This window comes from Salmo salar, chromosome ssa04 (genome assembly GCF_905237065.1).
Source record: "Salmo salar chromosome ssa04, Ssal_v3.1, whole genome shotgun sequence".
In the NCBI taxonomy this organism is placed as follows: domain Eukaryota; kingdom Metazoa; phylum Chordata; class Actinopteri; order Salmoniformes; family Salmonidae; genus Salmo; species Salmo salar.
Genome location: NC_059445.1, coordinates 5,778,347 through 5,802,973, shown reverse-complemented (window position 1 = coordinate 5,802,973; position 24,627 = coordinate 5,778,347). Strand labels below are relative to the sequence as shown.

At 45.3% G+C, this 24,627-nt stretch overlaps 1 protein-coding gene across 2 annotated transcripts; it reads right to left on the bottom strand.

Moving 5' to 3' along the window:
• Positions 1-5,586: 5,586 nt before the first annotated feature.
• LOC106598732 (complement C1q-like protein 2) lies at positions 5,587-22,746 on the bottom strand. Of its 2 annotated transcripts, XR_006769527.1 has the most exons (4): positions 22,408-22,746; positions 15,825-15,887; positions 6,387-6,518; positions 5,587-6,040 (listed from the first exon to the last, which is right to left on the bottom strand). XR_006769527.1 is itself a non-coding variant. In XM_045716356.1 (3 exons), the coding sequence occupies exons 1-3, from the start codon at positions 22,691-22,693 to the stop codon at positions 5,754-5,756; spliced, it is 705 nt and encodes a 234-aa protein (XP_045572312.1). In that variant the 5' UTR covers positions 22,694-22,743; the 3' UTR covers positions 5,587-5,753. The 2 variants fall into 2 exon arrangements, 1 of the variants encoding a protein (XP_045572312.1); XM_045716356.1 differs by lacking the exon at positions 15,825-15,887 and having other exon boundaries at positions 22,408-22,743.
• Positions 22,747-24,627: the final 1,881 nt, after the last annotated feature.

Genomic DNA, 24,627 nt, shown 5'->3' with positions numbered 1-24,627 from the left:
ATTGTAGTGGGGTTGATGGGTTGATGTGATGTTCTATTGTAGTGGGGTTGATGTGATGTCCTATTGTAGTGGGGTTGATGTGATGTCTTATTGTAGTGGGGTTGATGTGATGTCCTATTCTAGTGGGGTTGATGGGTTGATGTGATGTTCTATTGTAGTGGGGTTGATGTGATGTCCTATTGTAGTGGGGTTGATGTGGTGTCCTAATGTGGTGGGGTTGATGTGATGTTCTATTGTAGTGGGGTTGATGTGATGTCCTATTGTAGTGGGGTTGATGTGAGGTACTATTGTAGTGGGGTTGATGTGATGTCCTATTGTAGTGGGTTTGATGTGATGTTCTATTGTAGTGGGGTTGATGAGTTGATGTGATGTCCTATTGTAGTGGGGTTGATGGGTTGATGTGATGTTCTATTGTAGTGGGGTTGATGGGTTGATGTGATGTCCTATTGTAGTGGGGTTGATGGGTTGATGTGATGTTCTATTGTAGTGGGGTTGATGTGATGTCCTATTGTAGTGGGGTTGATGTGAGGTACTATTGTAGTGGGGTTGATGTGATGTCCTATTGTAGTGGGTTTGATGTGATGTTCTATTGTAGTGGGGTTGATGGGTTGATGTGATGTCCTATTGTAGTGGGGTTGATGGGTTGATGTGATGTTCTATTGTAGTGGGGTTGATGGGTTGATGTGATGTCCTATTGTAGTGGGGTTGATGGGTTGATGTGATGTTCTATTGTAGTGGGGTTGATGTGATGTCCTATTGTAGTGGGGTTGATGTGATGTTCTATTGTAGTGGGGTTGATGTGATGTCCTATTGTAGTGGGGTTGATGGGTTGATGTGATGTTCTATTGTAGTGAGGTTGATGTGGTGTCCTATTGTAGTGGGGTTGATGTGGTGTCCTATTGTAGTGGGGTTGATGTGATGTCCTATTCTAGTGGGGTTGATGGGTTGATGTGATGTCCTATTGTAGTGGGGTTGATGTGATGTCCTATTGTAGTGGGGTTGATGTGATGTCCTATTGTAGTGGGGTTGATGTGGTGTCCTAATGTGGTGGGGTTGATGTGATGTCCTATTGTAGTGGGGTTGATGTGAGGTACTATTGTAGTGGGGTTGATGTGATGTCCTATTGTAGTGGGATTGATGTGATGTCCTATTGTAGTGGGGTTGATGGGTTGATGTGATGTCCTATTGTAGTGGGGTTGATGTGATGTCCTATTGTAGTGGGGTTGATGTGATGTCCTATTGTAGTGGGGTTGATGTGATGTCCTATTGTAGTGGGGTTGATGTGATGTCCTATTGTAGTGGGGTTGATGTGATGTCCTATTGTAGTGGGTTTGATGTGATGTTCTATTGTAGTGGGGTTGATGGGTTGATGTGATGTCCTATTGTAGTGGGGTTGATGGGTTGATGTGATGTTCTATTGTAGTGGGGTTGATGTGATGTCCTATTGTAGTGGGGTTGATGTGAGGTACTATTGTAGTGGGGTTGATGTGGTGTCCTATTGTAGTGGGGTTGATGTGATGTCCTATTGTAGTGGGGTTGATGTGAGGTACTATTGTGGTGGGGTTGATGTGATGTCCTATTGTAGTGGGGTTGATGTGATGTCCTATTGTAGTGGGGTTGATGTGATGTCCTATTGTAGTGGGGTTGATGTGATGTCCTATTGTATTGGGGTTTATCTGATGTCCTATTGTAGTGGGGTTGATGTGATGTCCTATTGTAGTGGGGTTGATGGGTTGATTTGATGTCCTATTGTGGTGGGGTTGATTTGATGTCCTATTGTGGTGGGGTTGATTTGATGTCCTATTGTAGTGGGGTTGATGTGGTGTCCTATTGTAGTGGGGTTGATGTGAGGTACTATTGTAGTGGGGTTGATGTGATGTCCTACTGTAGTGGAGTTGATGTGAGCTACTATTGTAGTGGGGTTGATGGGTTGATGTCATGTCCTATTGTAGTGGGGTTGATGTGATGTCCTATTGTAGTTCGGTTGATGTGAGGTACTATTGTGGTGGGGTTGCTCTACCATACCTAACAGCTGCTCTACCATACCTAACAGCTGCTCTACCATACCTAACAGCTGCTATACCATACCTAAAATCTACTATACTATACCTAACAGGTGCTCTACCACACCTAACAGCTGCTCTACCATACCTAACAACTGCTCTACCATACCTAACAGCAGAATCACTACTCTACCACACCTAACAGCTGCTCTACCATACCTAACAGCTTCTCTATCATACCTAACAGCAAAATTACTACTCTACCATACCTAACAGCTGCTGTACCATACCTAACAGCTGCTCTATCATACCTAACAGCTGAATCACTGCTCTACCATGCCTAAAATCTACTCTACCATACCTAACAGCTGCTCTACCATACCTAATAGCAGAATCACTACTCTACCATACCTAACAGCTGCTCTACCATACCTAACAGCTGCTCTACTATGCCCAACTGCTGCTCTACCATACCTAACAGCTGCTCTACCATACCTAACAACTGAATCATTGCTCTACCATACCTAACAGCTACTCCACCATACCTAACAGATTTTCTAACATAACTAACAGCAGATTCACTACTCCTCCATACCTAACAGCTGCTCTACCATTCCTAACAGCTGCTCTACCATACCTAACAGCTGCTCTACCAAACCTAACAGCTGAATCACTGCTCAGCCATACCTAACAGCTACTCTACCATACCTAACAACTGCTCTAACATACCTAACAGCTTCTCTACCATACCTAACAGCTGCTCTACCATACCTAACAGCTGAATCACTGCTCTGCCATACCTAACAGCTACTCTACCATACCTATCAGCTGCTCTACCATACCTAACAGCTGCTCTACCATACCTAACAGCTGAATCACTGCTCTGCCATACCTAACAGCTACTCTACCATACCTATCAGCTGCTCTACCATAACTAACTGCTGCTCTACCATAACTAACAGCTGAATCACTGCTCTGCCATACCTAACAGCTACTCTACCATACCTAACAGCTGCTCTACCATACCTAACAGCTGCTCAACCATACCTAACAACTGAATCACTGCTCTACCATACATAACAGCTGCTCTACCATACCTAACAGCTGCTCTACCATACCTAACAGCTGCTCTACTATACCTAACAGGTGCTCTACCTCACCTAACAGCTGCTCTACCAAACATAACAGCTGCTCTACCATACCATATGGAGGGGCCAGTTGGATAACTCCCTCGGGCAGATAACGTCTTTAGTCCAGTTGTGAAGGCCCGATGGGGCTCCGCATCGGCAGTAAAATGGGTCCGGATAGGTGATTGTAGCCCAGGAGTGGCTAATGGAACTCTTCAGCTGGCTAGCTCCGGAATGATTGATGTTAGCTCCGGGACCAACGTTAGCCAATAGTCAGTCGGGTAGCAGCTAGCTAGCTGCAAGATCCAAGTGTAAATGTCCAGAGCCTGCGGTAGAAATCCGGGGATATGGAGAGAAAAACAGGTCCGGTATGCTCTGGTCTGAGTTGTGCTGTACAAAACTGCCGATAGCTTTTCGAGCTAAGGGATAGCTGATGACTGCCAACCATGGCTAACTGAACTCCAACGTTAGCCAGTGAACTGGCCAGCCTCTGGCTAACCTCTGGCTAGCTTCTGTTGTGGATTTCAGATTTGAGGTAAATAATATATATTTTTTTTTATTGTTGCAGGAGAGTGTTTTGAGGTTGAGTTTTTAGAAAAAAATATAAAAAGATATGCGAAGAAAAGATGTAAATATATATATACACGGGACAAGACAAGAGGAAGACAAAGGACTGCTATGCCATCTTTGAATGTATATATGTATGTATATAGCTAACAGCTGCTCTACCATACCTAACAGCTGCTCTACCATACCTAACAGCTGCTCTACCATACCTAAAATCTACTCTACCATACCTAACAACAGAATCACTACTCTACCATATCTAACAGCTGCTCTACCATACCTAACAGCAGAATCACTACTCTACCATACCTAACAGCTGCTCTACCATACCTAACAGTTACTCTACCATACCTAACAGCTGAAACACTGCTCTACCATACCTAACAGCTGCTCTACCATACCTAACAGCTGCTCTACCATACCTAACAACTGCTCTACCATACCTAACAGCTGCTCTACCATACCTAACAGCTGCTCTACCATAACCTAACAGCTGCTCTACCATACCCAACAGCTGCTCTACCATACCTAACAGCTGAATCACTGCTCTGCCATACCCAACAGCTGCTCTACCATACCTAACAGCTGCTCTACCATACCTAACAACTGCTCTACCATACCTAACAGCTGCTCTAACATACCTAACAGCTGTTCTACCATACCTAACAGCTGCTCTACCATACCTAACAGCAGAATCACTACTCTACCATACCTAACAGCTGCTCTACCATACCTAACAGCAGAATCACTATTCTACCATACCTAACAGCTGCTCTACCATACCTAACAGTTACTCTACCATACCTAACAGCTGAAACACTGCTCTACCATACCTAACAGCTGCTCTACCATACCTAACAGCTGCTCTACCATACCTAACAACTGCTCTACCATACCTAACAGCTGCTCTACCATACCTAACAGCTGCTCTACCATACCTAACAGCTGCTCTACCATACCTAACAGCTGCTCTACCATACCCAACAGCTGCTCTACCATACCTAACAGCTGCTCTACCATACCTAACAGCAGAATCACTATTCTACCATACCTAACAGCTGCTCTACCATACCTAACAGTTACTCTACCATACCTAACAGCTGAAACACTGCTCTACCATACCTAACAGCTGCTCTACCATACCTAACAGCTGCTCTACCATACCTAACAACTGCTCTACCATACCTAACAGCTGCTCTACCATACCTAACAGCTGCTCTACCATACCTAACAGCTGCTCTACCATACCTAACAGCTGCTCTACCATACCCAACAGCTGCTCTACCATACCTAACAGCTGCTCTACCATACCTAACAGCTGAATCACTGCTCTACCAGCAGAGCATAGTATTATCAACTCATTTACAGTAAACATCTTGTAACGCCCTGGCCATAGAGAGGGGTTTTTTGTTCTTTATTTTGGTTAGGCCAGGGTGTTACATTGGGTGGGCGTTCTATGTTCGTTTTCTAGGTTTTTTGTATTTCTTTGTTTTGGGCCGTGTGTGGCTCCCAATCAGGCACAGCTGAAGTTCGTTGTTGCTGATTGGGAGTCACACATAAGGAGCATGTTTTTCCTTTGGGTTTTGTGGGTAATTGTTTCTGTTGAGTGTTTTGAACCAGACAGGACTGTTTGGCTGTCAGTTTTCTTGTTTGTTTTGTGTAGTGTTCTTTATTAAATAAAAATCATGATGAACACTAACTCCGCTGCGCCTTAGTCTACTCTGTCTCCCGACAGCCGTTACAGATCTCTACTTCAGAGGATGTCTATAGATAGATATAGAATGAAAATAAGTATTGAATGATCTTGAGTCCACAACATACATGGGAATAAATATGTTGTTAATCTTTCATTTTCACTTACAGAAAGATTCATAGTGATTGACAGATTGCTTGGTTGATTTATTTATTGATCGATCAATCGATTTAATTTATTTTAGAATCAAAAGGAGAAGGGTGCTCCAGCCAGACACAACATTGCAATCAATAAAAACAAATATAGAGGATAAACACACGTTGGCTGAAGGCTTATTTCCATTGTGGTTCACTGATTATCATCTCACACTGGGAAGAGCAGGAAGCCACTGAAGGTGTTTCTCTTGTGATGATCATCATAGATTGTGGTTCCACCCAGTTGAACGTCAACTACATCTCCCTGCTCTAGCAGCAGAGAGGCAGCATTAGCTACATGGTGCTGGGATTTTGCAATGTATTCCCAAAGACCTGCCTTCAGGGTTACATTGCCATTTGTGCGGAGGTTGCAATGTATGCCGCTGTTCCTTTCTACGATTCCGAACAAGGCGATTCTGAAGTAGTACACTCCCCTCACTGGGGCTGTGAAGTGACCTGGGAAAGAGATTAAACATGTGAGTCTGTCTCCATACATAGTTCAGTTGAAGACTCTCTATAGATAATTCAGCTGAACACTCTCTATAGATAATTCAGTTGAAGACTCTCCATAGATAATTCAGTTGAAGACCCTCTATAGATAATTCAGTTGAACACTCTCTATAGATAATTCAGTTGAAGACTCTCCATACATAGTTCAGTTGAAGACTCTCTATAGATAGACTGAACTATCTCTCTCCATAGATAATTCAGTTGAAGACTCTCTATAGATAGTTCAGTTGAAGACTCTCCACAGATCAGTTCAAGAGTAAGAAACTGCAGCAAAGCATACATTGTAACTCACCATTAGTTGGGTTGTAGTGATTGCCGATGTTTGTCAGGATGTCCTTGTAGACCAGGGTATTGGATGTGGGTCCATAGTAACCACCATAGTAACCCCCAACTCCCAAAGTAACAGAGAACGCTACATTCCCTTCTAAGAGGAAACAAACAAAAACAAACACTGGTCAGAAACCAACAAGACACTTTGTGTAATGCTTTAGTTACCACGGCAGCCTAACCTCTACTCCTGTACCTGTTCTCTGTCCTCAGCTCCTCCTGTACCTGTTCTCTGTCCTCAGCTCCTCCTCTACCTGTTCTCTGTCCTCAGCTCCTCCTCTACCTGTTCTCAGTCCTCAGCTCCTCCTGTACCTGTTCTCTGTCCTCAGCTCCTCCTCTACCTGTTCTCAGTCCTCAGCTCCTCCTCTAACTGCTCTCTGTCCTCAGCTCCTCCTCTACCTGTTCTCTGTCCTCAGCTCCTCCTCTACCTGTTCTCTGTCCTCAGCTCCTCCTCTACCTGTTCTCAGTCCTCAGCTCCTCCTCTACCTGTTCTCTGTCCTCAGCTCCTCCTCTACCTGTTCTCTGTCCTCAGCTCCTCCTCTACCTGTTCTCTGTCCTCAGCTCCTCCTCTACCTGTTCTCTGTCCTCAGCTCCTCCTCTACCTGCTCTCTGTCCTCAGCTCCTCCTCTACCTGTTCTCTGTCCTCAGCTCCTCCTCTACCTCTACCTGTTCTCTGTCCTCAGCTCCTCCTCTACATGTTCTCTGTCCTCAGCTCCTCCTCTACCTGCTCTCTGTCCTCAGCTCCTCCTCTACCTGTTCTCTGTCCTCAGCTCCTCCTCTACCTCTACCTGCTCTCTGTCCTCAGCTCCTCCTCTACCTGTTCTCTGTCCTCAGCTCCTCCTCTACATGTTCTCAGTCCTCAGCTCCTCCTCTACATGTTCTCTGTCCTCAGCTCCTCCTCTACCTGTCCTCTGTCCTCAGCTCCTCCTCTACCTGTTCTCTGTTCTCAGCTCCTCCTCTAACAGTCCTCTGTCCTCAGCTCCTCCACTCTTCTACCTGTTCTCTGTCCTCAGCTAATCCACTCTTCTACCTGTCCTCTGTCCTCAGCTCCTCCTCTACATGTTCTCAGTCCTCAGCTCCTCCTCTACATGTTCTCTGTCCTCAGCTCCTCCTCTACCTGTCCTCTGTCCTCAGCTCCTCCTCTACCTGTTCTCTGTCCTCAGCTCCTCCTCGACCTGTTCTCTGTCCTCAGCTACCGCTCCTCCTCTACCTCTACCTGTCCTCTGTCCTCAGCTCCTCCTCTACCTGTTCTCTGTCCTCAGCTCCTCCTCTACCTCTACCTGTTCTCTGTCCTCAGCTCCTCCACTCTTCTACCTGTTCTCTGTCCTCAGCTCCTCCACTCTTCTACCTGTCCTCTGTCCTCATCTCCTCCTCTACCTGTTCTCTGTCCTCAGCTCCTCCTCTACCTGTTCTCTGTCCTCAGCTCCTCATCTACCTGTTCTCTGTCCTCAGCTCCTCCTCTACCTCTACCTGTTCTCTGCCCTCAGCTCTACCTCTACCTGTAACTCTGTCCTCAGCTCCTCCTCTACCTGTTCTCTGTCCTCAGCTCCTCCTCTACCTGTCCTCTGTCCTCAGCTCCTTCTCTACCTGTTCTCTGTCCTCAGCTCCTCCTCTACCTGTCCTCTGTCCTCAGCTCCTCCTCTACCTGTTCTCTGTCCTCAGCTCCTCCTCTACATGTTCTGTCCTCAGCTCCTCCACTCTTCTACCTGTCCTCTGTCCTCAGCTCCTCCTCTACCTGTTCTCTGTCCTCAGCTCCTCCTCTACATGTTCTCTGTTCTCAGCTCCTCCTTTACCTGTTCTCTGTCCTCAGCTCCTCCTCTACCTGTTCTCTGTCCTCAGCTCCTCATCTACCTGTTCTCTGTCCTCAGCTCTACCTCTACCTGTTCTCTGCCCTCAGCTCTACCTCTACCTGTCCTCTGTCCTCAGCTCCTCCTCTACCTGTTCTCTGTCCTCAGCTCCTCATCTACCTGTTCTCTGTCCTCAGCTCCTCCACCCTTCTACCTGTCCTCTGTCCTCAGCTCCTCCTCTACCTGTTCTCTGTCCTCAACTCCTCCTCTACCTCTACCTGTCCTCTGTCCTCAGCTCCTCCTCTACCTGTTCTCTGTCCTCAGCTCCTCCTCTACATGTTCTCTGTCCTCAGCTCCTCCACTCTTCTACCTGTCCTCTGTCCTCAGCTCCTCCTCTACCTGTTCTCTGTCCTCAGCTCCTCCTCTACCTGTTCTCTGTCCTCAGCTACCGCTCCTCCTCTACCTCTACCTGTTCTCTGTCCTCAGCTCCTCCTCTACCTGTTCTCTGTCCTCAGCTCCTCCTCTACCTGTTCTCTGTCCTCAGCTCCTCCACTCTTCTACCTGTTCTCTGTCCTCAGCTCCTCCTCTACATGTTCTCTGTCCTCAGCTCCTCCTCTACCTGCTCTCTGTCCTCAGCTCCTCCTCTACCTGTTCTCTGTCCTCAGCTCCTCCTCTACATGTTCTCTGTTCTCAGCTCCTCCTTTACCTGTTCTCTGTCCTCAGCTCCTCCTCTACCTGTTCTCTGTCCTCAGCTCCTCATCTACCTGTTCTCTGTCCTCAGCTCTACCTCTACCTGTTCTCTGCCCTCAGCTCTACCTCTACCTGTCCTCTGTCCTCAGCTCCTCCTCTACCTGTTCTCTGTCCTCAGCTCCTCATCTACCTGTTCTCTGTCCTCAGCTCCTCCACCCTTCTACCTGTCCTCTGTCCTCAGCTCTACCTCTACCTGTTCTCTGTCCTCAGCTCCTCCTCTACCTGTCCTCTGTCCTCAGCTCCTTCTCTACCTGTTCTCTGTCCTCAGCTCCTCCTCTACCTGTCCTCTGTCCTCAGCTCCTCCTCTACCTGTCCTCTGTCCTCAGCTCCTCCTCTACCTGTTCTCTGTCCTCAGCTCCTCCTCTACCTGTCCTCTGTCCTCAGCTCCTCCTCTACCTGTCCTCTGTCCTCAGCTCCTCCTCTACCTGTTCTCTGTCCTCAGCTCCTCCTCGACCTGTTCTCTGTCCTCAGCTACCGCTCCTCCTCTACCTCTACCTGTCCTCTGTCCTCAGCTCCTCCTCTACCTGTTCTCTGTCCTCAGCTCCTCCTCTACCTCTACCTGTTCTCTGTCCTCAGCTCCTCCACTCTTCTACCTGTTCTCTGTCCTCAGCTCCTCCACTCTTCTACCTGTCCTCTGTCCTCATCTCCTCCTCTACCTGTTCTCTGTCCTCAGCTCCTCCTCTACCTGTTCTCTGTCCTCAGCTCCTCCTCTACCTGTTCTCTGTCCTCAGATCCTCCTCTACCTGTTCTCTGTCCTCAGATCCTCCTCTACCTGTTCTCTGTCCTCAGCTCTACCTCTACCTGTTCTCTGCCCTCAGCTCTACCTCTACCTGTCCTCTGTCCTTAGCTCCTCCTCTACCTGTTCTCTGTCCTCAGCTCCTCCTCTACCTGCTCTCTGTCCTCCGTGCCTCCTCTACCTGTTCTCTGTCCTCAGCTCCTCCTCTACCTGTTCTCTGTCCTCAGATCCTCCTCTACCTGTTCTCTGTCCTCAGCTCTACCTCTACCTGTTCTCTGCCCTCAGCTCTACCTCTACCTGTCCTCTGTCCTTAGCTCCTCCTCTACCTGTTCTCTGTCCTCAGCTCCTCATCTACCTGTTCTCTGTCCTCTGCTCCTCCACTCTTCTACCTGTCCTCTGTCCTCAGCTCCTCCTCTACCTGTTCTCTGTCCTCAACTCCTCCTCTACCTCTACCTGTTCTCTGTCCTCAGCTCCTCCTCTACCTGTCCTCTGTCCTCAGCTCCTTCTCTACCTGTTCTCTGTCCTCAGCTCCTCCTCTACCTGTCCTCTGTCCTCAGCTCCTCCTCTACCTGTTCTCTGTCCTCAGCTCCTCCTCTACATGTTCTCTGTCCTCAGCTCCTCCACTCTTCTACCTGTCCTCTGTCCTCAGCTCCTCCTCTACCTGTTCTCTGTCCTCAGCTCCTCCTCTACCTGTTCTCTGTCCTCAGCTACCGCTCCTCCTCTACCTCTACCTGTTCTCTGTCCTCAGCTCCTCCTCTACCTGTTCTCTGTCCTCAGCTCCTCCTCTACCTGTTCTCTGTCCTCAGCTCCTCCACTCTTCTACCTGTTCTCTGTCCTCAGCTCCTCTACTCTTCTACCTGTCCTCTGTCCTCAGCTCCTCCTCTACCTGTTCTCTGTCCTCAGCTCCTCCTCTACCTCTACCTGTTCTCTGTCCTCAGCTCCTCCTCTACCTGTTCTCTGTCCTCAGCTCCTCCTCTACCTGTTCTCTGTCCTCAGCTACCGCTCCTCCTCTACCTGTTCTCTGTCCTCAGCTCCTCCTCTACCTTTTCTCTGTCCTCAGCTCCTCCTCTACCTGTTCTCTGTCCTCAGCTCCTCCACTCTTCTACCTGTTCTCTGTCCTCAGCTCCTCCACTCTTCTACCTGTCCTCTGTCCTCAGCTCCTCCTCTACCTGTTCTCTGTCCTCAGCTCCTTCTCTACCTGTTCTCTGTCCTCAGCTCCTCCTCTACCTCTACCTGTTCTCTGTCCTCAGCTCCTCCTCTACCTGTTCTCTGTCCTCAGCTCCTCCTCTACCTCTACCTGTTCTCTGTCCTCAGCTCCTCCTCTACCTGTTCTCTGTCCTCAGCTCCTCCTCTACCTGTTCTCTGTCCTCAGCTCCTCCTCTACCTGTTCTCTGTCCTCAGCTCCTCCTCTACCTCTACCTGTTCTCTGTCCTCAGCTCCTCCTCTACCTGTCCTCTGTCCTCAGCTCCTCCTCTACCTGTTCTCTGTCCTCAGCTCCTCCTCTACCTGTTCTCTGTCCTCAGCTCCTCCTCTACCTGTTCTCTGTCCTCAGCTCCTCCTCTACCTCTACCTGTTCTCTGTCCTCAGCTCCTCCTCTACCTGTCCTCTGTCCTCAGCTCCTCCTCTACCTGTTCTCTATCCTCAGCTCCTCCTCTACCTGTTCTCTGTCCTCAGCTCCTCCACTGTTCTACCTGTCCTCTGTCCTCAGCTCCTCCTCTACCTGTTCTCTGTCCTCAGCTCCTCCTCTACCTGTTCTCTGTCCTCAGCTCCTCCTCTACCTGTTCTCTGTCCTCAGCTCCTCCTCTACCTGTTCTCTGTCCTCAGCTCCTCCTCTACCTCTACCTGTTCTCTGTCCTCAGCTCCTCCTCTACCTGTCCTCTGTCCTCAGCTCCTCCTCTACCTGTTCTCTATCCTCAGCTCCTCCTCTACCTGTTCTCTCTCCTCAGCTCCTCCACTGTTCTACCTGTCCTCTGTCCTCAGCTCCTCCTCTACATGTTCTCTGTCCTCAGCTCCTCCTCTGCCTGTTCTCTGTCCTCAGCTCCTCCTCTACCTGTTCTCTGCCCTCAGCTCCTCCTCTACCTGTTCTCTGCCCTCAGCTCCTCCTCTACCTGTTCTCTGTCCTCAGCTCCTCCTCTACCTGTCCTCTGTCCTCAGCTCCTCCTCTACCTGTTCTCTGTCCTCAGCTCCTCCTCTACCTGTTCTCTGTTCTCAGCTCCTCCTCTAACAGTCCTCTGTCCTCAGCTCCTCCACTCTTCTACCTGTTCTCTGTCCTCAGCTAATCCACTCTTCTACCTGTCCTCTGTCCTCAGCTCCTCCTCTACCTGTCCTCTGTCCTCAGCTCCTCCTCTACCTGTTCTCTGTCCTCAGCTCCTCCTCTACCTGTTCTCTGTCCTCAGCTCCTCCTCTACCTGTTCTCTGTCCTCAGCTCCTCCTCTACCTCTACCTGTTCTCTGTCCTCAGCTCCTCCTCTACCTGTCCTCTGTCCTCAGCTCCTCCTCTACCTGTTCTCTGTCCTCAGCTCCTCCTCTACCTGTTCTCTGTCCTCAGCTCCTCCTCTACCTCTACCTGTTCTCTGTCCTCAGCTCCTCCTCTACCTGTTCTCTGTCCTCAGCTCCTCCTCTACCTGTTCTCTGTCCTCAGCTCCTCCTCTACCTGTTCTCTGCCCTCAGCTCCTCCTCTACCTGTCCTCTGTCCTCAGCTCCTCCTCTACCTGTTCTCTGTCCTCAGCTCCTCCTCTACCTGTCCTCTGTCCTCAGCTCCTCCACTCTTCTACCTGTCCTCTGTCCTCAGCTAATCCACTCTTCTACCTGTCCTCTGTCCTCAGCTCCTCCTCTACCTGTCCTCTGTCCTCAGCTCCTCCTCTACCTGTTCTCTGTCCTCATCTCCTCCTCTACATGTTCTCTGTCCTCAGCTCCTCCTCTACCTGTTCTCTGTCCTCAGCTCCTCCTTACCTGTTCTCTGTCCTCAGCTCCTCCTCTACCTCTACCTGTTCTCTGTCCTCAGCTCCTCCTCTACCTGTTCTCTGTCCTCAGCTCCTCCTCTACCTCTACCTGTTCTCTGTCCTCAGCTCCTTCTCTACCTGTTCTCTGTCCTCAGCTCCTCCTCTACCTCTACCTGTTCTCTGTCCTCAGCTCCTCCACTACCTGTTCTCAGTCCTCAGCTCCTCCTCTACCTGTTCTCAGTCCTCAGCTCCTCCTCTACCTGTTCTCTGTCCTCAGCTCCTCCTCTACCTGTTCTCTGTCCTCAGCTCCTCCTCTACCTGTCCTCTGTCCTCAGCTCCTCCTCTACCTGTCCTCTGTCCTCAGCTCCTCCTCTACCTTTTCTCTGTCCTCAGCTCCTCCTCTACCTGTTCTCTGTCCTCAGCTACTCCTCCTCCTCTACCTCTACCTGTTCTCTGTCCTCAGCTCCTCCTCTACATGTTCTCTGTCCTCATCTCCTCCTCTACCTGTCCTCTGTCCTCAGCTCCTCCTCTACCTGTTCTCTATCCTCAGCTCCTCCTCTACCTGTTCTCTGTCCTCAGCTCCTCCTCTACCTGTTCTCTGTCCTCAGCTCCTCCTCTACCTGTCCTCTGTCCTCAGCTCCTCCTCTACCTGTTCTCTGTCCTCAGCTCCTCCTCTACCTGTTCTCTGTCCTCAGCTCCTCCTCTACCTGTTCTCTGTCCTCAGCTCCTCCTCTACCTGTCCTCTGTCCTCAGCTCCTCCTCTACCTGTTCTCTGTCCTCAGCTCCTCCTCTACCTGTTCTCTGTCCTCAGCTCCTCCTCTACCTGTTCTCTGTCCTCAGCTCCTCCTCTACCTGTCCTCTGTCCTCAGCTCCTCCACTCTTCTACCTGTTCTCTGTCCTCAGCTAATCCACTCTTCTACCTGTCCTCTGTCCTCAGCTCCTCCTCTACCTGTCCTCTGTCCTCAGCTCCTCCTCTACCTGTTCTCTGTCCTCAGCTCCTCCTCTACCTGTTCTCTGTCCTCAGCTCCTCCTCTACCTGTTCTCTGTCCTCAGCTCCTCCTCTACCTCTACCTGTTCTCTGTCCTCAGCTCCTCCTCTACCTGTCCTCTGTCCTCAGCTCCTCCTCTACCTGTTCTCTATCCTCAGCTCCTCCTCTACCTGTTCTCTCTCCTCAGCTCCTCCACTGTTCTACCTGTCCTCTGTCCTCAGCTCCTCCTCTACCTGTTCTCTGTCCTCAGCTCCTCCTCTACCTGTTCTCTGTCCTCAGCTCCTCCTCTACCTGTTCTCTGTCCTCAGCTCCTCCTCTACCTCTACCTGTTCTCTGTCCTCAGCTCCTCCTCTACCTGTCCTCTGTCCTCAGCTCCTCCTCTACCTGTTCTCTATCCTCAGCTCCTCCTCTACCTGTTCTCTCTCCTCAGCTCCTCCACTGTTCTACCTGTCCTCTGTCCTCAGCTCCTCCTCTACATGTTCTCTGTCCTCAGCTCCTCCTCTACCTGTTCTCTGTCCTCATCTCCTCCTCTACATGTTCTCTGTCCTCAGCTCCTCCTCTACCTGTTCTCTGTCCTCAGCTCCTCCTTACCTGTTCTCTGTCCTCAGCTCCTCCTCTACCTCTACCTGTTCTCTGTCCTCAGCTCCTCCTCTACCTGTTCTCTGTCCTCAGCTCCTCCTCTACCTCTACCTGTTCTCTGTCCTCAGCTCCTTCTCTACCTGTTTTCTGTCCTCAGCTCCTCCTCTACCTCTACCTGTTCTCTGTCCTCAGCTCCTCCTCTACCTGTTCTCAGTCCTCAGCTCCTCCTCTACCTGTTCTCAGTCCTCAGCTCCTCCTCTACCTGTTCTCTGTCCTCAGCTCCTCCTCTACCTGTTCTCTGTCCTCAGCTCCTCCTCTACCTGTCCTCTGTCCTCAGCTCCTCCTCTACCTGTCCTCTGTCCTCAGCTCCTCCTCTACCTTTTCTCTGTCCTCAGCTCCTCCTCTACCTGTTCTCTGTCCTCAGCTACTCCTCCTCCTCTACCTCTACCTGTTCTCTGTCCTCAGCTCCTCCTCTACCTGTCCTCTGTCCTCAGCTCCTCCTCTACCTGTCCTCTGTCCTCATCTCCTCCTCTACCTGTCCTCTGTCCTCAGCTCCTCCTCTACCTGTTCTCTATCCTCAGCTCCTCCTCTACCTGTTCTCTGTCCTCAGCTCCTCCTCTACCTGTTCTCTGTCCTCAGCTCCTCCTCTACCTGTCCTCTGTCCTCAGCTCCTCCTCTACCTGTTCTCTGTCCTCAGCTCCTCCTCTACCTGTTCTCTGTCCTCAGCTCCTCCTCTACCTGTTCTCTGTCCTCAGCTCCTCCTCTACCTGTTCTCTGTCCTCAGCTCCTCCTCTACCTGTCCTCTGTCCTCAGCTCCTCCTCTACCTGTTCTCTGTCCTCAGCTCCTCCTCTACCTGTTCTCTGTCCTCAGCTCCTCCTCTACCTGTTCTCTGTCCTCAGCTCCTCCTCTACCTGTTCTCTGTCCTCAGTTCCTCCTCTACCTATACCTTTTCTCTCTCTCTTCAGCTCATCCTCCATCTCTACCTGTGTTCTCTCTCTCTTCTCTTCTACCTGTTCTCTCTCTCTTCTCCTCTACATTTCCCCTCTCTTCTCCTCTACCTCTGTTCTCTCTCTTCTTCTGCTCTACCTGTTTTCTCTCTCTTCTTCTCCTCTATCTGTGTTCTCTCTCTTCTTCTGCTCTACCTCTGTTCTCTCTCTTCTTCTCCTCTATCTGTGTTCTCTCTCTTCTTCTCCTCTATCTGTGTTCTCTCTCTTCTTCTCCTCTATCTGTATTCTCTAACTTCTCTAAAATTCAACGTTAAACATAAAAATAAAATAAATCAGAAAATAGTTTAACAACCCTGTTTGTCAGCTTTCAAATTATTTCAAAGTCCTCCATGATTGTTTTTCAGTGATGAAGACATGGAAGTCTCATGGTAGGGTGGGGTATGCAACATGGGTCAACTTGGAACACCTCTATGACCTGAATGTTTTGGCATTCAGGTTCAACGTGTCCCTTTCTGACCACTTCCACCATGGGCAAACATGGAATGTTTGTTCAAATCAAAGGGGGTGCAATCAGAAAGTGATTGAAATCATACGGAACGACCAATAAATAAATACATAATATTGGTTCAAATATATTACCCAAATCACAGATTCACCAAAGTCTCTTGTTTTACCTTGAATCTCAGCCTTCAGTAGCTTCACCTAGTTCTCTGCAGTTCTCAGCCTGAACTGCATCTCTGGAATAAGAACTACAACAACTCTTATTGACCATTTACACCTGGTAATAATATGGGTCTTGTGCTTTGATTCCTATCAACGGAAGTTAGCTCTCAACACTGTTGCCCTAAAACAATCCTAGCATGAATGTTATTAGTTATTGTTCAGCTCAAAGACACATTTTAAAGCTTCCGACTAGCGTCCTTGAGCTCTGGTCAGATCTGCAAGATATCATGGATAAGGCAGGGAAAAGCAAATCAAAGAAATAACACAAGGAGTATTGTATATTTTGCCCCAATGTTTACATAGTATATACTGTTTACATAGTAAATAATGTTTACATTGCATAGAATGTTTACATAGTGTATAATGTTTGCATAGTATATAATGTTTACATAGTATAAACAGTTTACATAGCATAGAATGTTTACATAGTATATAATGTTTACATAGCATAGCATGTTTACATAGCATATAAAGTTTACATAGTATAGAATGTTTACATAGTATAGAATGTTTACATACCATAGGATGTTTACATAGTATATAATGTTTACATAGCATTGAATGTTTACATAGCATCGAATGTTAGCATAGAATGTTTACATAGTGTATAATGTTTACATAGTGTACAATGTTTGCATAGTATATAATGTTTACATAGCATAGAATGTTTACATAGCATATAATGTTTACATAGCATAGAATGTTTACATAGTGCAGAATCTTTACATAGTATAGAATGTTTACATAGTAAAGAATGCTTACGAAGCATAGGATGTTTACGAAGCATATAATGTTTACATAGAATATAATGTTTACATAGTATAGAATTTGTACATAGCACGTTATTTCTAAAGACCTTATTTATCCTCTATGGGCTAGGTGGGACGCTAGCGTGCCACCCGTGGTGCACTCCATCAACAGCAGGTGCATTTCAAGAGCGGCAAATTTGAATCCAAATAAATGTCAAAATTCAAATTTTTCAAAAATACAACTATTTTACACCATTTGAAAGATAAACATCTCCTTAATCTAACCACGTTTTACGATTTCAAAAAGGTTTTACGGCGAAAGCATAAATTTAGAGTATGTTAGGACAGTACATTTACAAGAGTTGTGTGTAATGTTTTGTCAAGTCAAAGACAGGGTCACCAAAACCATAAAACCAGCTACAATGATGCACTAACCTTTTACAATCTCCATCAGATGACACTCCTAGGACATTATGTTAGACAATGCATGCATTTTTAGTTCTATCAAGTTCATATTTATATCCAAAAACAGCGTTTTACTATGGCATTGATGTTGAGGAAATCGTTTCCCTCCAATAACCGGCAGTCAAGTCAGCGTCACAAATTAAATAATTAAAATTAGAAAACATTGGTAAAATATTATATTGTCATTTAAAGAATTATAGATTTACATCTCTTGAACGCAATCAACTTGCCAGATTTAAAAATAACCTTACTGGGAAATCACACTTTGCAATAATCTGAGCACTGCGCCCAGAAAAATACGCGTTGCGATACAGACTAGACGTCATGTTGGGGAGATCTAAAATCGAAAATACTATGTAAATAATCCATTACCTTTTGATTCTCTTCATCAGATGTCACTTCCAGGTATCACAGGTCCATAACGAATGTAGTTTTGTTCAAAAAAGCTCATCATTTATGTCCAAAAATCTCCGTCTTGTTCGCACATGATCTAAGCCAGCCGGACTTCTCGTCATGAACGAGGGGAAAAAATATATTTCCGTTCGTTCAAACATGTCAAACGTTGTATAGCATAAATCATTAGGGCCTTTTTTAACCAGAACATGAATAATATTCAAGGTGGACGAATGCATACTCTTTTATAACGTATTGGAACGAGGGTACCCAACATGAACTCGCGCCAGGTGTCTAATGGGACATCATCGTTCCATGGCTCTTGTTCGGTCAGATCTCCCTCCAGAAGACTCAAAACACTTTGTAAAGGCTGGTGACATCTAGTGGAAGCAATAGGAAGTGCCAAAATATTCCTAAACCCCTGTGTTTTTCAATGGGATAGGTTTAAAGTCAATACAACACATCAGGTATCCACTTCCTGTCAGAAAATGTCTCAGGGTTTTGCCTGCCAAATGAGTTCTGTTATACTCACAGACACCATTCAAACAGTTTTAGAAACTTTAGAGTGTTTTCTATCCATATATAATAAGTATATGCATATTCTAGTTACTGGGTAGGATTAGTAACCAGATTAAAATCGGGTACATTTTTTTTATCCAGACGTGCAAATGCTGCCCCCTAGCCCTAACAGGTTATTTATTTTTTTACATGAAATCCAGATTTAAATAATATTGTGCTGTCTCAATCATGGTCCTCCATTCAATTTCAGTCCCCCTTCACTTTACAAAGATAAAGACAATATTTCAACCAAATGTCTTTGTTGGAGTGTATGATGTGTTATGTGAGAATTTTGATTCAGTTTTGTCTTAAAACGTCATAATACTTAATACTACATCCAGAAACAAGGACCACATCTGAAGGAGCAGAATTGAGCACAACAGAGGATCATTTTGATTTGGATTAAATGTTTATGAAAAACAGATCACAATCTGATGGTATAAATTACTCAAGTAAAAATCTTTATAGTACTACTTAAGTCGTTTTTGTGGATATATTCTATGGGCTACGTGGGACGCTAGCGTCAGGCAGTGAAATATCAGGGCGGCAAATTCAAAACAACAAAATCTCATAATTCCAATTTCTCAAACATACAACTCTTTTACACCATTTTAAAGATACACTTGTCCTTAATCCAACCACATTGTCTGATTTCAAAAAGGCTTTACGGCGAAAGCATAAAGTTAGATTATGTTAGGACAGAGCGTCAACAAGAAAAACCGCACAGCCATTTCCCAAGCAGGAGGGGCGTCACAAAAAACAGAAATACAGCTAAAATTAAGCACTAACCTTTGACGATCTTCATCAGATGACACTCCTAGGACTCAATGTTACACAATACATGTATGTTTTGTTCGATAAAGTTCATATTTATATCCAAAAACCACATTTTACATTGGCGCATGATGTTCAGAAAATATTTTGCCGCCAAAACCTCCGGTGAATGAGCACAACAATTTACAAAAATACTCATCATAAATGTTGATAAAATATTAAACTGTTATTCAAAGAATTATAGATAAACATCTCCTTAACTTCTATGGGCTACGTGGGACGTCAGCGTCCCACCCGCGGGACACACTATTCAACAGCCAGTGAAAAATCAGAGCGCCAAATTAGAAAACAACTAAATGTCATAATTCAAATTTCTCAAACATGCAACTATTTTACACCATTTTATAGATAAACATCTCCTGAATCCAACCACGTTGTCCGATTTCAAAAAGGCTTTACAGCGAAAGCAAAACATTAGATTATGTTAGGATACCACCACAGCCAAAGAACAACACAGCCATTTTCTTAGCATTTTCAAAGCAACAGTATTCATCCAAAAGCACAAAACCAGCTAAAATGATGCACTAACCTTTGACAATCTTCATCAGATGACACTCCTAGGACATTATGTTAGACAATACATGCATTGTTTGTTCTATCAAGTTCATATTTATATCCAAAAACAGCATTTTACATTAGCACGTGATGTTCAGAAAATATTTTGCCTCCAAAAATGCTGGTGAATCAGCACAACAAATTACAAAATGTCTCATTATAAACGTTGATAAAATATTAAACTGTTATTCAAAGAACTATAGATTAACATCTCCTGAATGCAATCGCGTTGACAGATTTAAAAATAACTTTACTGGGAGAGCACACTTTGCAATAATCTGAGTACTGTGCTCAGAAAAAAACAGCAGACAATTATAGACACCGGCCATCTTGGAGTAATCTAAACGCATAAATAGCATAAGAAATATTCACTTACCTTTAATAATCTTCATCAGAAGGCACTTCCAGGAATCCCAGGTACTCAACAAATGTTGTTTTGTTCGATAAAATCCATAATTTATGTGCAAATAGCTTATTGTTGTTCGCGCGTTCAGTTCAGCTACTCCAAATGTGCGCGCGGAAAATGTTACGACGAAAAGTAAAAGAAAGGTCCACAATAAATGCGAGGTCCACAATAGGTCCACAAAATCCACGGTCCACAATAAATGTTGTTTTGTTCGATAAAGTTCATAATTTATGTCCAAATAACTCCATGTTGTTTGCACGTTCAGCAGGCTACTCAAAATGTACGGCGCGCGAGGCAACCTTTACGACGAAAAGTAAAAAAAAGTACTATTTACGTTCGTTCAAACATGTCAAACGTTGTATAGCATCAATCTTTAGGGCCATTTTAAGTTCAAACTTCAATAATATTTCAACCGGACGTTTGCAATGTCTTGAAAAAGGTTTTGGAACATTAGGTCCCATCTAACGTGAACGCGCCCTATGAACTCAAGGGAATTTCTGGTTACCTGCTTACCAGCGTTCTCCTTCGGTCTGTGTTCACCGCAAAAGGCCCAAACAACTTTCTAAGACTGTTGACATCTAGTGGAAGCCTTAGGAAGTACTATTTGAGTCCTAACTCACTGTGTGTCAGAAAGGCAAGGACTTGAGGAAACTACAGGAACCAGATTTTAATTTCCTAGTTGGATTTCTCTCAGGTTTTTGCCTGCCATATGAGTTCTGTTATACTCACAGACATCATTCAAACAGTTTTGGAAACTTTAGAGTGTTTTTTATCCAAATCTACTAAAATATGCATATTCTAGTTGATGGGCCAGAGTTGTAACCTGTTTAAAATGAGTACGTTTTTCATCCCGCCATGACAATACTGTCCCCTAGCCCAGACAGGTTAATGCAGCCACTGTGACAGATTTCAAAAAATCTTCACGGGGAAAGCACACTTTGCAATAATCTGAGTACAGCGCTCAGAAAACCAAACCAGCAATACAGATACCCGCCATTTTGGAGTCATCTAAAATCATAAATAGCATTATAAATATTCACGTACCTTTGATGATCTTCATCAGAATGCACTCTCAGGAATCCCAGGTCCACAATAAATGTTGTTTTGTTCGATAAAGTCCATAATTTATGTCCAAATACCTCCTTGTTGTTTACGCGTTCAGTAAGCTACTCCAAATGTAGGAAGCGTGCCGAAAATTTCACGACGAAAAGTCAAAAAAAGTTATATTTACATTCGTAGAAACATGTCAAACGTTGTATAGCATCAATCTTTATGGCCTTTTTAACATAAAACTTCAATAATATTCCAACCGGACGTTTCCAATGTCTTGAAAAATGTTATTGAACACAGCTACCTCATCACGTGAAAGCGCACCACTGAAGTCATGTCATTTTCTGAGTCACCAACTTCTTGTTCGCTCTCTGTTCACTGCAAAAGCCTGGAACAAGGTTCTAAAGACTGTTGACATCTAGTGGAAGCCTTAGGAAGTGCAAAATGAACCCTAAGTCACTGTGTGTTAGATAGGCAATGACTTGAAAAGACTACAAGTATCAGATTTTCCACTTCCTGGTTGGATTTTTCTCAGGTTTCTGCCTGCCATATGAGTTCTGTTATACTCACAGACATCATTCAAACAGTTTTAGAAACTTCAGAGTGTTTTCTATCCAAATACTAATAATATGCAAATATTTGACTCTGGGCCCGAGTATTAGGCAGTTTACTCTGGGCACGCTTTTCATCCGAAAATGAAAATACTGCCCCCTATACCTAAAAAGATATGTGTACTTTACTTTACTATTTATATTTTTGTTACATTATGACAGGAAAATGGTCCAATTCACACACTTATCAAGAGAACATCCCTGGTGATTCCTACTGCCTCTGATCTGACTGACTCACTAAACACAAATGCATAGTTTGTAAATTATATCTGAGTGTTGGAGTGTGGCCCTGTGTATCCGTCAATGAAAAAAATAAACATAAAATTGTGTCGTCTGATTTGCTTAATGTACGGAACTTGAAATGATTTATACTTTTGATACTTAAGTATATTTCAAACCAAATACTTTTAGACTTTTACGTAGTATTTTATTGCGTGACTTTCCCTTTTACTTGAGTAACTTTCTATTAATTTATCTTTACTTTTACTCAAGTATGAGAGTTGGGTACTTTTTCTGCCACTGGTTTTAACAGTGTGTCTCCTATCTGGCTCCAGTGTCCACATTGTGTCTGTATGTTCCTTTGCCGTGCTATATTCAATGTGCTGTGTTGAGTGTGATACCTTACCTAGATCTCTCTTACCATCAGAATGCATTGACATCTTACCAATGTAAACTATCTTAGTACAATGGCAGATTGTTTTGCTTATTTTAACATAATAAGGCTTGAAAGAAGTCAGAATATTGTAAAACAAGACAAATCATCTTGATTGTCTGGGAAAGAGAAATGAACACAAAACAAGTAAATACATTTTCTGGGAAAGTGAGACCGACTCAAAACAAGAACATGTAACTTCATTATCTCAAAACACTACAAAACATCTAGGTAAGATTGACATTTTTTTGCACTTATTACCTGAATTCTGTGTCTTCATATCCTCCAGTTGACTTTGAGTGACAGCCAGTTCCACTCTCTGTTCCACCACCATGTCTCTCAGCGCTCTCAGCTCAGCCCAGAGGTCTGGCTCAGAGTCTGTCCGTCCATCTGTCTTTCCATCTGCTGGTGTTGTGACCACCTCGTTTTCCGTCTTGAACTCTACAGCTTTGGTGACCTCTACCCCTTGACCTTTGGTGACCCCTACCACAGACAGACAGAGGAGCAACAACAGAGGAACAACAGAGACAGACTTCTGCATCTTCATATCACAATCACAGCTTGATAATGGAACTGGAGGTCTGAATATTGCTTACCCTTATATACACACTGATTCAGAATTCACCCATCCCCCTAGTCATGTTGCAACACTAAACTAGTCAAGCCTCACTCCTCCTCCTCACTCCTCCTCCTCCTCGGTTGCTTCCCACTTAATGAATTTCATCAGGATCTTTGGGTTAAAAAAAACTCCTGTTCACTTCTCAATCACTGGGACGACACACATGATCATAACCAGTTCAGACCAAGGTGTGGTCCAGAATAAGGGGAGGGGTCTGAGGAGGAGGAATAACAAAGTTCTGAATATGTATTTCTGGACACGTAGCTGAGGACACTCATGGTGGTGTTTACCAATGAACTGATAGTGAACGGACGTCTCTATTTGTTTAACTGAGAGGGAGGAGTGAGTGGGGAGCAGGAACAGGGTCAAGTTAAATAAACTGAATCTCTGTCCAACATGGCACTCTATTCCCTACATAGTGCACTACTTCTAGAAACAGTGACTTATATAAGGAATAGGGCTCCATTGTGGGCGCACCCAGACAGTCATGGTGATGGGAACTGGTTGGATCAGGGCCATGACAGGTTTACCGGCAGTTATTGAGATGAACTCAATTGAACCCAGTCCACTTTGTTTTTGTTCGGTAATGTGTTTTTTTATATTCATTTGACTGCAGGATTTCTTAAACATGGTCCTGGGGACCCAAAGGGTGCACATTGTTGGTGTTGACCTAGCAGTAGACAGCTGATTCAAATCATTACATTTACATTTTTTTGTCATTTAGCAGACGCTCTTATCCAGAGCGACTTACAGTAGTGAATGCATACATTTCATACAATTTCATACATTTTTTTTGCTGGCCCCCCGTGGGAATCGAACCCACAACCCTGGCATTGCAAACACCATGCTTTACCAACTGAGCTACAGGGAAGGCTTATCAAGCTTTAAGGATGAAGAAAGTTGAGTATTGAATGCTGTTGCTTTAAGAATATCACGTGACGTTTTGTATGGGTTGCTAACAGGTTTATTTGAATATTGAATATTGGACAACAAGCCTCTGTGCTAACAGATATTATGATCCCGTTTTATATCGAACATGAAAACAGAGTTGCGTTTAAATATTTGCTCATCTGTGGCGTCATTGAATCTTCCCGTTTTGTTATGTTCCCAGACAAGAAACCAAAAATGTTGCTCAAACAGAATGGGTGTAACGGATGTCTGAGGAAGAAGTGGACCAAAATGCGGCGGAGTTAGGGTTCGTCATATTTAATTAAACGAACACCAGGCAATTCACAAAACAACAAAACTGACAGCCAACACAGTCCAGTCAGGTGCAACCACAATGACAAGAACAATTACCTACGAAACACAAAGGAAACGTAGGCAACTTATGTGTGACTCCCAATCAACCACAACCCTCTACAGCTGTGCCTGATTGGAAGTCACACGGCCAAAATCAATGAAACAATAAAAAACACACACTCCCTTCTGCCACGTCCTGACCCAACTACACCCTCTACTGGTCAGGACGTGACAATGGGGAAGTAACGAAGAGTCACTAACAGATGAGGTTCTAGGAGGGGTTCTGAAATACACTAAAGTTGACTAACAACAACTGGGACCTAAAAGACCCCCACTATGAGGGCCCACCATGATGGCCCACCATGAGGGCCCAGTATGAGGGCCCGCCATGAGGACCAAACTAAATGAAACACCCACCAAACTGAAAGACAGGAAGCAAGACACAATGTAGTGATGTTAAGTTTGATACCAGAGCAGCTCTTAGGCATTGAAATCGCTAAGAAGTTTATTTGGAAGCAGTATTCCTATGCTTTTTCCTCTTTATCAGAAGCACGTCAATGGTGTCCAAAGCTTTATATCATCGAACAACCACCTGATTGGTTTGATGTTGGTTTTGGTAG